The sequence below is a fragment of the Cydia strobilella genome, chromosome 16 (assembly GCF_947568885.1).
Source record: "Cydia strobilella chromosome 16, ilCydStro3.1, whole genome shotgun sequence".
Taxonomy (NCBI): Eukaryota; Metazoa; Arthropoda; class Insecta; order Lepidoptera; family Tortricidae; genus Cydia; species Cydia strobilella.
The window spans coordinates 11584618-11602153 of NC_086056.1; the positions used below are offsets into that span (position 1 = coordinate 11584618).

General features: G+C 37.8%; 1 protein-coding gene across 2 annotated transcripts; it reads right to left on the bottom strand.

The window, feature by feature from the left end:
- Nucleotides 1–484: 484 nt before the first annotated feature.
- Nucleotides 485–15619, bottom strand: LOC134748613 (senecionine N-oxygenase-like). Of its 2 annotated transcripts, none has more exons than XM_063683407.1 (8): nucleotides 15483–15619; nucleotides 11687–11889; nucleotides 10640–10778; nucleotides 9725–9896; nucleotides 3909–4187; nucleotides 1854–2017; nucleotides 920–1063; nucleotides 485–707 (listed from the first exon to the last, which is right to left on the bottom strand). In XM_063683407.1, the coding sequence occupies exons 1-8, from the start codon at nucleotides 15546–15548 to the stop codon at nucleotides 510–512; spliced, it is 1365 nt and encodes a 454-aa protein (XP_063539477.1). In that variant the 5' UTR covers nucleotides 15549–15619; the 3' UTR covers nucleotides 485–509. The 2 variants fall into 2 exon arrangements, with proteins under 2 accessions (XP_063539477.1, XP_063539478.1); XM_063683408.1 differs by lacking the exon at nucleotides 15483–15619 and adding an exon at nucleotides 13321–13474.
- Between the last annotated feature and the right edge of the window lie 1917 nt (nucleotides 15620–17536).

Consider the following 17536-nt stretch of genomic DNA (forward strand, 5'->3'; position numbering starts at 1 on the left):
ACACGCTTTGAGATTAATTCTCCATTCACTGCACACTACCACATTAGATTATTGTATAATAAAGCTATCGATTTTACACTTTAAACAATATTAATGAGCAAAAACAAAGGAATTAATCACGAGGCTACTATCAAGACGGCGTTCGAACCGGAATTCCGACCTTATATCGACATACCTATATTTATTTCTTGCTACGATGAAATTTAAGAACCTGGGTTCTTAACTAAAACGGCCGTTTTAACTTTGGACGCATTTCTTTGGATTCAGGCTTGGGGCCTAATAACTTTGTTAGTACCATCTTGTGACATATCCACAATTGTGACCACTTCTAAGTAATAGGTACCTATCATATAATAGGCGCCCCGCTGTCGGTTAAGTACTTTTACACATTTATTAAACATAAAGCACGCAATTTTGGATGTTTTTATTTTCTGTGCAGTACAACAATACTTTTTATTAAAAATTCTTTACATTAAGTATAAAGATTATTTTAAATTTTGCCTTCGAGTTTACGTAACAGTGTTGTTTGATGTGTCGTCCTCCAGGAGTCGCGTGAACGTTTCATTGTCAAGCACAGTGTACACGTAATTCCGGTATGTGTACAAGTTTTGTAGTTTGGCCTTAGTGTCCATATCACGGATCTTGAACAGGACTGGTGGTACTCGGGCGATACCGGATTCTCTTGTCAGCTCTTCGTAGTAGTCGTCCTGGATAAATGAAAGTAATTGATATAAGAAAGAAAATGAAAGAATAATAATAGAAGCTAGGAAAGAGTACTAGAGTAGTAAAGGTACTTGTAGTACTTAAAATAGGACAGACAAGTCTGGAATAGGTGAAATGAAAGTACAGTGCCATGTATTGAGGTCTATGAGAGAAGTTAAAACAAGTGAGCTCAATTTAATTTTGCTTAACTGAATACCTCTTTATCTGCTAACAGATGTATTTCACTCAGCGGACGACCCTTAGCGAGAAGTGCATCTGCACGTGCTTGCCAATCCGCCATCATTGCTTCCTCGGACGGCAGAGTGAAGTTTCCCTTTATTAGCGCTGTGGTGTAACGTGCCTGAGGACGAAAAAAACGTGTTCACTACAAATATAATAAGTAGGTAAAAGTTGGCTCGATAGAAAAAAAGTGCGAGTCGTAGTCGCCCACCGAGGGTTCCGTACTTTTTATTAGGGTTCGTACCCTAATAAAAAGTAAAAGGGTAAAATAAAAACGGGACCCTATTACCTAAGACTCCGCTGTCCGTCTGTCCGTCTGTCTGTAAAGAGGCTGTATCTCATGAACCGTGATAGCTACAGTTGAAATTTTCACAGATAATGTATTTCTGTTGCAGACAAATACTAAAAAGTACGGAACCCTCGGTGGGCGAGTCCGACTCGCACTTGGCCGGTTTTTAGTATTTGTTGTTGTTATAGCGGCAACAGAAATATATCATCTGTGAAAATTTCAACTGTCTTGCTATCACGGTTCATGAGATACAGCCTGGTGACAGACAGACAGACGGATAAACAGACGGACAGAGGAGTCTTAGTAATAGGGTCCCGTTTTTACCCTTTGGGTACGGAACCCTAAAAATACGAAAACGTCTAAAATTTTCATTCAATTCCAATTGTATATCGTCACCCTGCATATCACAGCAGTATAATTTTAGAGGGACATAACGAGCAAAATTTTAAACGGAAGTCATACAGAAGAACAAACGTTTTCAGTTACCTATTTAGGTAAATCGTTAAAACCCGCGCAATGCCGTATCTTCCTTCACCAAATTCGCGCGGCGTGCCATATATGTTTTATTTCCTGGCTTAACAATGCAAATAAACATCATGATAACGCGGGCAGTTACACTTACTTGAGCGTCAATAGCAACAACCAAACACGCGCGAACCACTAACCCCATGAACACCATGGAAGGTTCGTGTATGTTGATCATGTACTTGTAGAGAGGGACCACGCTCCTCGCCGACAACGTCAGGCCGCTACTGCTGTCGAGGAAGGGGTAATCGTATTCGTAACCTGGAAAAAGTGCCACTTAAAATCTAAGTAAATTTTTTATTAAATATATATTTATATATTACAACTACAACCTATTATAAACTACAACTAGCGACCCGCCCCGGCTTCGCATGGGTGCAATGCTGATCCCTTTCTCTTGAATCACTATCTATTAAAAAAAAACCGCATCAAAATCCGTTGCGTAGTTTTAAAGATCTAAGCATACATAGGGACAAAGATAGATATAACTCCGTAATAGATGTTTACAGTCTAAGGAAAAAACGTGCCTCGAAAATCAAGAAAATTTGATTCTCGTTCAGAGGGCGCCACTAGTTTTGGCCCACTGTCGTATAGATGGCGTTGACTGTTTCGTTTGTTATTTAACAATTTTAACGCATATCAGTGAAAGAACATGGGTCAAAATCATAAAAATAATTAATGCATATAAAAAAAATCATTTATCTATATTTAAATACAATTTATCGTATTTTTATAAATCTTAATTTTTAGTTTTAAAGTGTGTCGACAGATGGCAGTGAATTTACTGGGGTTATAAAATTTACTATGACAGTACCGCTCTAGTATAAGTTACTCTATGATAGGGACAAACAGACAGCAGGAAGCGACTTTGTTTTATACTATGTAGTGATTGTAGTAAATGTATGTTGGTATGGATTTAATAGTCTTTAACAAAGGCTGACAGGTGAGGCATATTGTAGGCTCAAAAGATCGAGATCTTATTAATCATAAGGAGAAAAAGACTACGAGAAAAAGGTAGGTGAAATAATGTAATAAACCTGGTTACGGTCTTCTGTAGCTTAGAGTACCTACTCGATATTTTATATTTACACATAGATATAGTTATTTGTTATACAAGGGTGCAAAGTTGTATTTTACCCGCGAGTGTCGAATTGAAACACAAGCAAGCGAAAGGATTCTATAGTTGAACCACGAGCGAAGCGAGTGGTTCTAAAATAGAATCCTGAGCGTGGCGAGTGTTTCAACACACGAGAAGTAAAATACATTTGCACCCGTGTGTAACACAAAACTTTTCACCTCACTATAGCGAGGAAAGTGCAACATCCTCAGGCGTTAGATCATCTTCATCACTGGAATCACTAATTTTTTTACGATATTATAACAAAAAACTCTGGAAGTTGTTTTTTTACACGAGAAGTTTTCAAGTAAAAAATTTGTTGACAATGTTGACATTTCTGACGTACGAGTATGAAATGTCAACGATGCGTTTTGAAACTGCATCGACTCAACTTGTGCGTTCAGAATTATATTTAACATCATTATAAAAAACAAACGTTTCTTATGGAATTTTAAGGTTTAAAATCATTAAATAAAGCTAAATTTGGTATTTTTTATTAGATTCTCAAACCATTTATTTAATGATAACTAATATCGAACGAACCATTATCATGAGCGTTTTACGTTTTGTTATCTGTCAAGCTACTTAAACACGCTCCATCCAAGGTCAAATTACTTTCCCCACTAGTGGATAAAACGCGTTTTTCCCCGCTTGTTTTGAAGGATAAAAGACAACTTTCCGAGCTAGTGAGGGGAAAACCATTTATTGACTTTACGTAATTTTAGATAAATATTTATTACCAGACTTTATAGCGTTTTTATAGATTACTTGTGTTGTGTACTAGTGTAGTGTGTGTGTCTAGTGTTTCCTGTCATTAATCTTTTAGGACATACTACCTAGGGGTCGTAGCCAAGATGACACATCGACAAATGCCAAACGAAAAGAAAAGTCCATAGATTATTTAAGTTTCGATGGGAGTTTTCTATCAATGATCGAACGACATCTTGGCTCGGCCCCCAGGACTCTTTAACTGGTGATCGAGTGCCTAACAATAAGCAAGTCTTCTATTTCTACACATGACAGTGATATATTTACCTGTGCACAAAATGACATCATCAACTTCTTCAAAACTGCCATCAACGAAAACAACTCCCGTCTCATTCAATTCTTTCACATCAGGTCTCTTCACGTAATGACTTGGGAAGTGGGTGGTATCGAATTTGGCAGGCGAGTGGTGGCTGTGAACCAGTCGGCTGGAGACTTCAGCTACGAGTAAGCTGATCTCCATGCCTGAGGGCCCGGCGCCAATGATGAGGACTCGGCGATGAGCGTAAGGTTCCAGTGTTCTGTAGTCATGACTGTGGATTATGGTTCCTGAAAATACCGAAAAATAGAGGAATGAATAGGAGTACTTATTCGACAAGTGTTATCTATAAACGCCACTGTTTAGATTTTTCTGAGAATATGAAACCTAGTTGAGCTGATTTTTATTTTGCTATAGGTTTTTTCTTTATAAAATTTGGCTGGTTTGGAGAGCTTCTTATTCTGGGCGGATTGGGCGTTTAAATATGAAATCAAAACTTGTACAAAATAAATCGACTGGCTTAAATGATTTAGAGTATTTAGACGAAGAAATCCTGACATCACAAAGGAATCATCTGTGATCATTTTAACCCGACTAGGGATCGTTTTATCCATACATACCTAGGTATAAAATGATCCTGTACTAGACTTTTAGAAAACATAACATAATTAATAAACTACACACTTTGCCTTCCCAACTTAACACGGGAGGAGAACAGGAACCTAAGATTAAATAAACAGTTTCTCTGCCCCACATGCAAGTAAAAAGCAAGAAATATCAAATCTGATAGCACCCCCCTAAGAGCAAAGAACTCAGAACCCGACGAAGAACCAGAAAGTGACTTTTTAACATCGGCCAGACAGTTAGCGAATTTGTCAATCCCCACAGAGGCTATGACCGCCTTTACGGCAGCTATTAAGGAACTTAGTGACACTTTCACCTCAATGAAAATTCAAATGTCAGAATTCACGAAGTCCGTAAACCATTTCTCTGCGGACCTCTCAAATTTTAGGGAAGAACTATCATCTTTAAAAGAGCAGCAAAAGGAAACCGCAAGAATTAAAACAGAAGTAGTGAACCTACGAACTGAAGTGGCCGAGCTGCGAGATATCATTGCAGCCAAGGACCAGCGTCAACTCCTAAAGGATGTAGAAATCTCCGGTCTACCGGAATCCAAATCAGAAGACCTTCGGCAAATAGTCCATGTCATCTCGAACAAGCTAGGCATGCACTTGGACCCCCTAGAGGTGGACGATGTCAAGAGAGTGGGGGCCCGGCGCGATGGGTCCCAGCAGCGGGCGCGCCCCGTGGTCCTTACCTTTATACGCCGTGCACCCCGAGATCAGCTACTAAAAGCATCAAGAGTTCGACGAGGTCTGACTTCTGCTGAACTCGAGATCCCAGGGCCGGCTACTCAAGTCTACCTGAACGAACACCTTAGCAAACCAAACCGCATTCTCTTCAGCAAAGTCAGGAAACTCGGCGCCGAGCTCCGATTTAAATATACATGGACATCAAATGGCAATATATTCATGCGTCGCACGGACACCAGCTCAGTGACACATGTGACATCAGAGGCACTACTCGAAAAACTGAGCCAGCAGCGTCGCCCCGCGGAGGACCCCCGCGCTGCCACAAACCCAGCCAGCGAACTTACTTGCTCCTAACGCTACGGTACTAATTAAAATAGGGTTGTATCTCTTGAAGGCCTTAATTATGGTAAGCTATTTCCTCTTGCGCTGCAATTATAAATCTTTCCATAATTTTGTAATGTTAAGTGCATGTACTCCTTGCCATAAATATGAGTGCCATAAAAATATTGTATTAACAAGTATTACTGTGAATTATATGATAATAGGTACTGCTAATGTTCCACTCCATTGTATTATGGTTACCTTTGTTTTAATATACACTTCGCCATTGAAAACAATCTCCTGTATAATGCTGTTACTTAGCTTTAAGTTATCCAAAAAAATTCATAACACAGAAAACCGGTCACACTTCAACTCGAATACGACATTTGCCCAACTCACATTTGATACAAATAATTACGGTAAATATAAAAATCCTAACTCGAATTACTCGCTCCCAAAACTATTATCCATTACCCTGCAAATAGCTGCGTGCTCAACTTTAATTATAAATAATCTGATCACAATAATTCTGCTATCGATTACAGTGCCCTGTGTAAACTTTAATATATATACAGTTCTTAACGTAATCAAAAAAATTATTGCGCTTGTAACTCTGAATTTTAAATGTAACACTGCTAAATGGGGGATTTAGCTTTAAACAATGATCTCGATTTAATTAACGAAATTAAGTGCCTAGAAGTTCAAGATCCGGAGTCATGCTCTCTAATACTGTCACATAAATTCAACTTTAGGGTTCTGACTCTCAATATAAGAAGTATCAGTAAAAACCTTGACCTGTTTCTTGTATTTCTACATAGATTAAAATTAAAACTGGACATTATCATTCTTACAGAGTGCAGACTTAGTGATTCCACGACGATAAACGAAATCCCGGGATATAATTCTTTCTACACAAAGATCAACATCAATCAAAATGGTGGAGTGGTGGTCTACATCAAAAGTGAGTGGACTGCCACGGTTTCTGAGCCAAGTCTAGCCGAAGCATGCAGTTTAATTATTGATATTCCTAATACTGCTACCGTTATTGGAATTTACCGATCTCCCTCCTTTCGGAACACGGATAACTTCATAAACTCGTTAGACAATATTTTACAATCTTATAAACAAAGAAGTAACTTAATAGTAGCAGGTGACATCAACATCGACATCTCCGAACCAGACTCTATGGCATACCTGTGCCTAAATGCAGAACACGGCCTTGAACCGGCTATCAGTAAGCCCACACGTCTGAAGGCCTGCCTGGACCATATTTTTGTAAAATCAAAACTTTCAGCTGTCGCAATGGTTTGTGACTCTGACATCACCGACCACAAAATTGCCATTATGGGTCTTGCTATCAATGAAAAGCCACGTAGACCTATTTGCAGAACTCGTAAAGTCATCGACTATGAAGGGATAGAGGCTGACCTAACCACATATGACTGGAATAAAGTCACTTCACTGCCCGACGTAGATGACGCGGTAGAGCTGTTTATGGGCGTTATAGATAAAACTATCAAGACAAATGAGAGCACCTTAAAAGTAAGCAGATCAAAACGTACGATACAACCGTGGATGACGCCGGGACTGGTGAGGTGTGCCCGCCACCGTGACAGACTACACGCTAAATCAAGTCAAAACCCGAATGATGAACTTGCTAAACTTATCTACATCCGGTACCGGAACTACTATAACAACCTCTTACGAAAAATAAAAACTCAGTATGAGAGCGATCAGATTCAGACGCACTGTAAAAACTCCAAAGAGTTATGGAAAACACTTAAAAGATTTTGTAATATCAAATCTAAAGGACACTCAGCCGCTGAACTGTTGACTATAGCAGATAACACAAGAAACTCCCTTAGCATAGCGAATAACTACTTGTCAACGGTTGGCCAAAATCATGCTAATAATATCCTGCATCGCCTGAATGTGTCAGAGGAAAGTCTTGCGCTGAATGTAAAACTAAAGAACAGTCCACCGCACTCCCTCTTTCTGGAACCTACTGACCGACTTGAAATCCTTAAATTTATAACGCAACTGAAATCAGACAGTGCCCCTGGCCTGGACGGGGTGGGTCCTAGCTTTATTCAGCGCTTCAAACACATATTATGTGATCCGTTAACATACATTTTTAACCTTAGTTTAACCACTGGCTGCTTTCCCAAACTCTGGAAAGTGGCCTCAGTCACGCCAATCTATAAGGATGGCCCCAAAGATGTCCCTGCAAACTACAGGCCCATTTCGCTATTAAGCACATTCTCGAAACTTCTCGAGAAGACAGTTAACGTACGTCTGGCAAAATTTATCGAAGCGCATGACTTGTTATCGCCCAGACAGTTTGGCTTTAGGTCCAACCGATCCACCGAAGACGCAGTTGCACTTTTAACGGAGCTGATCTCTGACAATCTAGATAAGAATCGATATTGCATTGGAGTTTTTTTGGAATTGGCCAAAGCGTTCGATACGGTGTCGTCAAAAATACTTCTGAGCAAGCTGGAACAATTTGGCGTAAGAGGCGTTTCTTTGGACTGGTTCAGAAGTTACCTCAGAAATCGTAGCCAGCTGGTTAAGGTTGATTCCAATACAAGTGACCCCTTGCCGGTGCGCTTCGGCGTCCCTCAGGGCAGCTTGCTGGGTCCGACCCTTTTCAATATTTATATAAATGACATACATGATGTGGGACTCCAAGGCGCACAGGTGATATGTTACGCCGACGACACTGCTGTTCTGTTCACAGGTGACACGTGGAAGGAGACGTCCCGTGCGGCTGAGCTGGGAATGCTGTCGATTTACACCTGGCTGGAGAGTAACTTATTGACTCTTAACCATAAGAAAACAAATCACGTCTGCTTTCATAAAACTGCTGCATCTAAACCCCCAGAGGATCTACAAGTTAAAATACATAAATGTGGGTACCCTCTCTCTGAATCACGAGTATGCAACTGTGATGCTATCGCGCGGTGCGACGTGATAAAATACCTTGGAATTATGCTGGATGAAAATCTAAACTTTAAACTACATATTGAAGGCCTGTCAAAACGGTTAAGAAAAACAATCGCTATAATAAAACGAGTTAGAAACGCAGCAGACCGGAGAGTCCTGAAAATGGTCTACACAGCTATTTGTCAATCCGTGGCTAGCTACTGCGTTAGTATCTGGGGCAACGCAGCAAAAACCGCGCTCATAGTAGCAGAACGGGCTCAAAGATCTGTACTAAAAGTCATGCTTAGAAAACCCTTTCTCTTCCCCACGTCTCAATTATACAAAGAAGCCCGAGTCTTGAACATTCGACAGCTCTTTATACTCCGAACATGTATACTTACCCATAAAAACTTGATCGGCTCGGAATTGCACAGAGAAATGCTAAAAAAGCGCACTTTCATACTAAAAAAACCCCCAACTAAAACTAAATTTGCAAAGAGATTTGGCAGCTATGGAAAAACATCAGTGTACAATTCAATACTAAAACACTGTTACATCAAGGACCTCCCTGTTTCACAGGCAAAGCGAGTTATTTGTGACTGGTTGCTAACTATCGATTATAATAAGACTGAGGAGATAGTGCAGTGACGCTACGGCGCACTTGTATGGAGAAAGGAAACATTGTATAATGCTCTAAATTGTATAATTGTATAATGCTTTAAATATCGCGGCCATAAGCCTCAATTTCTGTCCATATGTAGTGGTACTCTATGTTACATAATTAGACATTTAATCTATAGGTATAGACACTTAGCCGTAAGAGACTTGACTGACAGACTGACCAACGTAAATCCCTAGTAGCTAAGGTTATAAGCACTAGCACCTATCTTCATCTTTAGACATACTTTCTTTTTTTTTTTTTCAATCTAGTTTTTAATTCACTAACTGGTCGCCCAAGATACAGGCTATGCCTAGTTTGGGGACCCCTGTTCATACTGTTTTAAATGTACCGCTGTATGCGCGCAACCTGGACCTCATGTATACTCAAATAAATTCCCATCTTTGTGTGCAAAATAAATATATTTTTCATTTTTTTTCATTTTTTTTTCACATGCTAAATATGAGAAATGAGTAGTAGGTATGCAGTTGCTTAGATAAGTAAATGAACTACTTATTCATAAATATCCAAATCTTGTGTTTTTCTCTTCAACTTTGAACAGAGTAAAGTTTTTCCCTTGAAGGGATCATTTTGCACACATCTCCCCTACCTTTGAATTTCTCTTCTCCTGTTATAACAGGTCGGCTGGGTTTACTGTGATGTCCTGTTCCTATTATCACGTAATCATAATCTTCTACAAACTTTTCTCCGGTGACGACGTGTTTGTGCTTAACTTTCCACACGTTATCTGTCCTCCTTACTGACACCACTAGATGTAGAAACTGGAATCAGAAGAACTTATATTCATTTACGAAAGTACCTGTGTCGTATTTGCTGTCATATAAATAAATATCTGCGTTAAATTCCGTATAATATTGCCGTGTACTGTATATTCGCTCGTGTCTATATTTTGATGATCATACCAATACTCAAACATATTTATCACTTCAACTGGCAAACTAGTCCCGTTGCATTGCGTAACTTGTAAGATACCAGACCAGACCAGGTCAAATGCCCTCCGGGGGGGTGCCGTGGTCGACATGCTCGCGAACCCATTGCACCCCCCTCAACGGCATAGACGGAAACGCCGCAGGGGATGTTAGTGGGTATTCTCCTCCTCTTCCTCTGGCTAGCAGAGGAAGTTATGGGAGGAGCGAGTCCCACTTACCACCCCCCAATGGGCTTCCCCAGCCCGGGGGTGAGATGCGTAAATGCATTTACCCCTGCGTCAAAAAAGAAAAAATGCCCTCGACAAGTCCAAAAAACATGCGAAAACTGGCGTGTTCCGTTTGGTGTAATATTGAACAGTATGCTTAAGACATAGTATAGCCGATTCAGTTGAAAGTCCGGACCGAAAACCGAATTGGGCGTCATGTTGGTTGATATGTCTATTCAGATACGTGTTAAGCACACTGTCCAATACCTTCGCGAGTTTAGTTGCCAGCAAGCAAGCAGTATAGTTGTATACATTGCAAGAAGGAGCTTCATACGCATCTCGCCATAGAAACGCGATATTGTCTCTTACTTGTATATGCTTTTCTATATCAAAATGTTTGGCAAGGTCATTCAGGTACTTGTAGTAGCGCTCCCAACCGAGAAAGGAAGGCGTGTCATCAGGTAACCGGTACCCGTTTAGTTCCATCGTGGGCTTTGGCAGATTTGTCCTGGAACGTGAGAACATTTACGTATGTTATTTTTCACCTCAGCAGCTCGAACAAGACTACTTTCATCACTCCCTGGAGTGAGGAAAGTCGCACTTTCACTCCAGGGAGTGAAACAAAGTAGCTTTTTAATTTAGTGAAGGCCATGAACTGCCACTTCATACTTCTATACATTTAATATGTTCTCACTACTAAGGTGAAAAATTATATGTGCAAAATTATTTTACATCTCGTGTTTTTGAGTCCCTCGCTCCGCTCAAGATTCTAACTAAGAATCACTCGCTTCGCTCGTGATTCAATTATAGAATCTTTCGCTTTCTTGGCCCTCAAAATAAACACTCGCAAGAAAAACCAACTTTCCTCTCTTGTTGCACAAATAACTATTGTTATTTATTGAATGTACTTTGTACACAGTACTATGAATTTTCACGATAGAATGAAACCTCTTTGTTATGTCCCATTGTTTGTAAAATACCTAGATATATCTCATCGACATAAATCGTTGAAATTCTAACTATAAGTTTTCTTTTTATATGTACCTAATCCAGTGACATGTATATGTATATGCCATACGATAAATAAATGGGGTCCCTTTGTTTGGCATAATTATTGAAAGTCATAATGTAATGATTGTCATATTATCATTAGTCATAATTCTGAAACCGTTAACTTTTCAGGTTTTTCCTCGGGTTATCCTATAAATAAGTTAGGTTAGGTTAGGTTAGACGACTACGAACTACGAATATTGCAGAAATTTATTAAACTAACACACTGGATCAGAATGAAACGTATACCTACCGTATTACACCATGTTATTCAGGATCTGCACTACTACGCTTATTAAATCCAAGATGATAAGATAAATAGCTTGAAAGAATAAACATTAAAGACAATTTTTTCCTTTTATTTACCTTAAATGCATATACATGCTTGTATGCAGAGGCAGTCCATTTTCGTCTGTCCCCACTCTGGGGTCGAATCGCCAGGTACCACCGACGTATCTCGTACATTCTAGGACGGTGAAATTAATGCCTTCCTCCTTCAAATATCTGGCTGAAGATAACCCGGTGACACCTGCCCCGATTACGCACACTCGTGGATTACTTATTTTCTCCTAAAAAAGACAAAATGAAAGTTTACATGCGGGAGAGTGGTGAACGCCGCTACTAATTTTCCGGGTGAAATTTTTCTGCGTGAAAAAATTTCGAAAAATTTGCACAATAGTTTCTTTTTTTAATGTAAATTTCCATAAATTGTGAAATTTTCCAGAATTTTCTGGGAACTTCTCAAGGTTTGAAATTTTTTGGCAATGTCAACCTGGCGAGGTCTCGTGGGGGGGTCAAGCGGATCGGATTTTTTTCTGATGCCTCGGATTCGCCCGCTGAATAAAATCTTACAGAAGTATATAGATTAGAAAAGCATACAAAGCAAAATGCCTACTGTGAAAATCAAAATTTCTTTTTCAAATAAACGTGAAATAGATGACCGAACCGCATGATTATTTGTAGACCTTCAATTTCAGACAAAGTCGTGAATAATGAGCTAAGTAGAATATATTAATAACTGTTTGAAAAATTACGAGATTCTCCTTTTTTTTTGGTGCTTCGGGTTAAATTGATTTATATGGACTAAAGATCAATCGTGCCGATTTTCATAGCTTTAACACAATTTGCAGCGTTTTTTGGCGAACCGCTAGCACTAAAAGGTAGTAGGCCAGCGATGGTGCGTACGCATCTACACGTGGCCTATTTATTCCATAGTGCGTGCTCTCAACTCTCAACCACACCTTTGGCCTATTCTCGTGGTCAAGCAAATCTTGTCAGTAGAAAAAGGCGGCAAATTTGAAACAAAGCCATGTAGTCTGTCAAGCTGGATATGTCAGTAGCAATGTAAAGCAAAGTATGGAAACGAACAAAAAGCAGCAAGATACATCGAACAACGATAAAATGTATACGTAAACAAAACAGTTCCACAGATAAGATATAAATGACACGCGATTTGTTGCTAACCCGCGATTTTTCAAATTTGCCGCCTTTTTTACTGACAAGATTTGCTTGACCAGGTTTAATACCTATGTATCCAAAACCGCACTTCGTAAATGTGCTGATAAAGGCGTTTCTCATTTTTATAACGCAAATACATGCTTGAGAAAAAAAATAGTTTTAAATTATGATTTACTTCAGTCCTATACGATACGCTAATACATGCAAACAGTCAAACATATACTTAAAGCTATTTCTTGCTTAATTATATATCAAAAAAATACCTACTAACAAAGTACCTACTTACCTAGTCATAATTCACTATTCTTACCTCAAAAGTAGTTAAAACGCCTTAACGAAATGGACACAAAAACAAAGTTAATTTGTCATCTTAGAATTATTGTAGAATACATTTTCTTCTATGATTTTATTAATTCACAAAAGATCATAGTCATAACTTCACCTAAGTATATGTCAAATATTAATAATTATATAAGATTATTGCAAAAAAAAATTGTTTCTAATGTATTTGGTTACTGGTTTACTGCTACTTGGTAACTCACCATGACAACCTTGTGACGTAATGCAATATGCCGACTGGTCGACTGTAGGTAAACGTATTTAAATTTGACAATTTGTTATCATGTTATCACCACACAATGACTGATACAAAATCCTATACAACGTCCGCGCTTGCGTACACCACCACTGAGAGTGAGTGGCTAAATGTTTTGAAGTAGTCATGTCATGAATCAGGGACGAGATTATGTCAACAAATAAATAGCGTTGTACAGTTGTACTAAACACGAGATAGGTATAAATATATGACATGACAAATATAGCTTGGCTTCCAAATTGTAGTCGCGGGTTTGAAAATCGTTCTAATGATTCGATGAATTATTGTTACGATGAAAGGGTATAAAGTGGGACATTAAGTCGGTAAGCATTAACTGTTTGTAAAAAACTGTTTATGTATAAAAAATTAAAAATACAGGTTGTCCCATTGCAATTCAATGCGGTACCTTTGCACCTAACACCTATAATATATATGTGACTCCGTTTAAGATGAATAAAGTCTAAGGAAAAAACGTGCCTCGGAAATCAATAAAATTTGATTCTCGGACAGAGGGCGCCTACACCTTTGGCCTATTCTCACCTAGATGGCGTTGACGGTTTCGTTAGTTATTTAACTATTTTAACATATATCAGTGAAAGAACATGGGTTAAAATCATATAAAAAAAAATACAAATAAAAAAATCATTAATCCATATATATATTCACTTTCTGTTTTTTTTTTCGAAAATTGGCGGGTCGTTGCCAACTGCCGAAAAACTTGAAATTTAAAAAAATAAGCAGAAAAAAGGTTAGGAAGAAAAAAAGGAGGATCAGCGGGATATATAGTTTGTCAAAGGACTGTCTCATTTCAAACATAGACAGAGAGAATCATACTATCTTTGTCTTACACTAGTACTAGCACCCAAAAAAAGGGATGAGTATAATTTTCCTGGTTGTTACTGACTGACAAATTGGTTTGACCAACTTTAATTGTTTAATTATAGTTGGTCGAGTAAATCTTGTCAGTAGAAAAAGGCGTCAAATTTAAAAAATGTAGGCACGAAGGAATATCGTCCCATAGAAGATTTGAATTTCGCGCCTTTTTCTACTGACAAAATTTGCTTGACCAGCTATAAAATGTTTATAATTGTATCTGACAATAAATATAAGTTTGTTTTGTTCTGCATTTGTTGGAGTTTTACTTACTATATCTTACAAAAACTATTTAATTTTAAGTAAATTACTGTAATGAAACTAATGAAAGATAAATAAAAAATATTTTTTAATTTAACAATACAACACATATTTTGTAAATTTGATGCCTTTTTACTGTTCAATACCTAGAATTTGAAATAAAACCATTAAATAAACCTTGTAGTTACCTACTTATTTTTAGTATTTTTATCATCGCTATTTATTTACACTATTTATTTTATTTTCAGTAAAAACACATTTATTTTATTTTCAGTAAAAACACATTTCATTTAACTTATCTTTTTATTTTATTTTCAGTAAAAACACATTTCATTTAACTACCTATATGTAGAGGTATAAATTAACAGTTATTGTTAAAAGAGGACCTTCATACCTATTAAGGTTAAAAAATAAACTCAGATTGAATTTATTGAGTAACGCAGAATATGATTTGATATCAAATTTAATTCACATTAATTTACATTTGAATCAATTGTCACTCGATTGAGGCTTGGAAGTATTTCGTATTCCAAATGAATTGGCTATTGTTAACGCGTAGATGGATGCCTGGATTTTTATCGTGTCTGGCACGTGCCTCCAGCAACGAATAAGTACCTAATAGTTTCGGCTCTGTGTGTACTGGATTTATCTTATTTATAACTATTAATCCTAGTTTTTTTAACCCCTTAAGTAAGTATTAAAGCCTGACCAGTAATATATGATCATTGTCAAGAGTGCGCCGCTGTTCATTTTCATGTAGGTATAGGCCTATAGGGTGACAGTATAGTATAAAAAAATTAATTCCGGTGAAATTCCGCAACATTGCGCGTGATCATATATTCCTGGTCAGGCTTTACATAACAATTTTAATCATATTGAATAAAAACTACATTTGTGTCTGTTGTCAAGATAACCGCATTTGCATCACGTGTAGGTACATCTCACGAGTAATATTGATTGCAGTTTCCATCTTACCTGAATGTTCTGACCCATAATATAGTTAACTACACACAATCCATAAAACACTAAATGTTTATACATTTTCACGCTATTCTTATTGAACCGCCAGAGGAATACTAAAGCTATGAAGTACTCTTGTTCCGTGTCACTTATACGAGGACGTAACTTTGACCTTTACTGATAATGTTTTATCTAGTCATCAAAGAAATTAATTGAGCTTAATAATAATATAATGCTTGCCGCTACTGTAATGAAACAATGTTGTAAGGTTTTAAGCACACCTAAAAGCTCGGCACCAGTCAGGCACCGCATTAACCCGACCCGCTCAGTATTCTTCGTAGGAAACTCCTTACTGTAACGCACAATAATCAGCATCGCCTCACCTCGGAATAAGCTATTAAGTGGTGCGTTAACAACTCGTAGTTGGTCAACCGCGCTTGCGCCTTTACACAGGAGTCGTAACGGCTCAGCGACTGGCGACGGCATAGTTTGGAGCGAGACATAGCTTCGGACCTTTCGTTCCCACCTATGGTTGCCGCCGCCACCGTTGCAAGTCGCGCAATGTCGTGGCCAAGCCGTAAGGACGTTGTCGCCCATCCGCAAGCGCGATGTGAACCAACTATAGCCGTGCCTGCCAAGGCGTTGTTTCCTCATTTCTTAAAGTATTAATGCATTAAAAAATACGCGTACGTTGGAATTGAATCAAAATGTAGCTAACACGTATGCATATTTTATAGAAAATTGAAAAACCTACTGCGTAAATTATGTGTATTTAGAATTAGCTTTGTGTGTTTATTGGCAGGTGGGAAATGCTAATAAACACTTGAAGGTTTCACAGCACTTATGCAAAAAAGTGTAATTTCACGGCAATTCATTGCATTGTGCATCGGGAAAGCCGCAGGGCGCAGACCCTTCGGGCGAAAATTAGATTCGCCAGGGCCCATTCGCCGACAACTGTATTATATTTTAAATTGACCATGAAAAGAATTTGTGAGAGGACGCGGTCCTCCGATACAGTATATCACTAAAAATAGTATGATTTTGTTGAGATAAATCTTACGTTATAAAACGGCGCATTTATAACGTTTATAACGTTAAATAAATGCGAGTACGACACTATATAATATTAATTTATATAATATATTATGGTATCAATATCATTGCCTTGCCACCTGTAAATTCGCTCTATATAACAAGCGTTAAGCGTGACGCACTCATATTCATGGGTAGGTACTATATTTTTTAATGCAGTTGCTCAAAGAGTGCTAGGTACTTTTTGTGGCTGTTTAGCGTGCGGAAAGTTGGTTTTCGCGAACTAGTGCTTTTTACTTTTCCAATTTCTTTAAATTTTTACTTGTTCCAATTCATGACTACTTATTGATGAGTGTTAATATTAGTTTCCTTTAAACGTCGTAATCAACATAAAAACCTACTGTTAATGTAAGCATACGAAAAATATGCATATTTCATATTTTATTACTTACCTCTTTATTTATAAGTATTATAACACGTTTATTTTTTAATGTTGAAAAACCGTTCTTAATAAGTCGTCTGAATGGAACGGAACGCCTGTCAAAGAAGGTGTATTTTCTTACTGCAAGAATGTTTTAAGTTTCCAAAGGCAACATTCGATATTGTTTTTATAAATATACGATACACAAATAATCGTAAATAACGATATTTAGGTAATAATAGTACCTACAATGTTTTAATATTTACAATTGTTTCTGTCTTATAGAACATGCATTTGAAAAAAAAACTTTCATTGAAGTGGGTTCAATAATAATAACAAAATCTATTCTAGTCGAATAAAAGCTAGAAAAACACATCTTCATAATGTCAATGTCAATAATGTCACAGAATTAATAATATAAAAGTTTCGAATTCCATTCCTTACTTGTTGCTTTTCTTAATTTTTCGCAACTGTATTAAAAAACGTCGTTCGATACACGTGCGGAAATGTCATTACATACTTGTGACAACTTTCCGCACTAGCATCGAAATGTACTATTATGATTCCAAATGTATCCTAAACTACGATGTCAACTGAATAAATAAAACAATGAGTA

What these genes read in the sequence shown, in the direction of transcription:
- LOC134748613 (XM_063683407.1), bottom strand. Translation starts at nt 15,548, where the DNA reads ATGTATAAACATTTAGTGTTTTATGGATTGTGTGTAGTTAACTATATT. An exon ending in AGCATGTATATGCATTTAAG is followed by an intron (nt 10,779 to 11,686) that starts GTAAATAAAAGG and finishes CTCACGTTCCAG; the next exon opens with GACAAATCTGCCAAAGCCCA. An exon ending in AGGAGAAGAGAAATTCAAAG is followed by an intron (nt 4,188 to 9,724) that starts GTAGGGGAGATG and finishes CGGTATTTTCAG; the next exon opens with GAACCATAATCCACAGTCAT.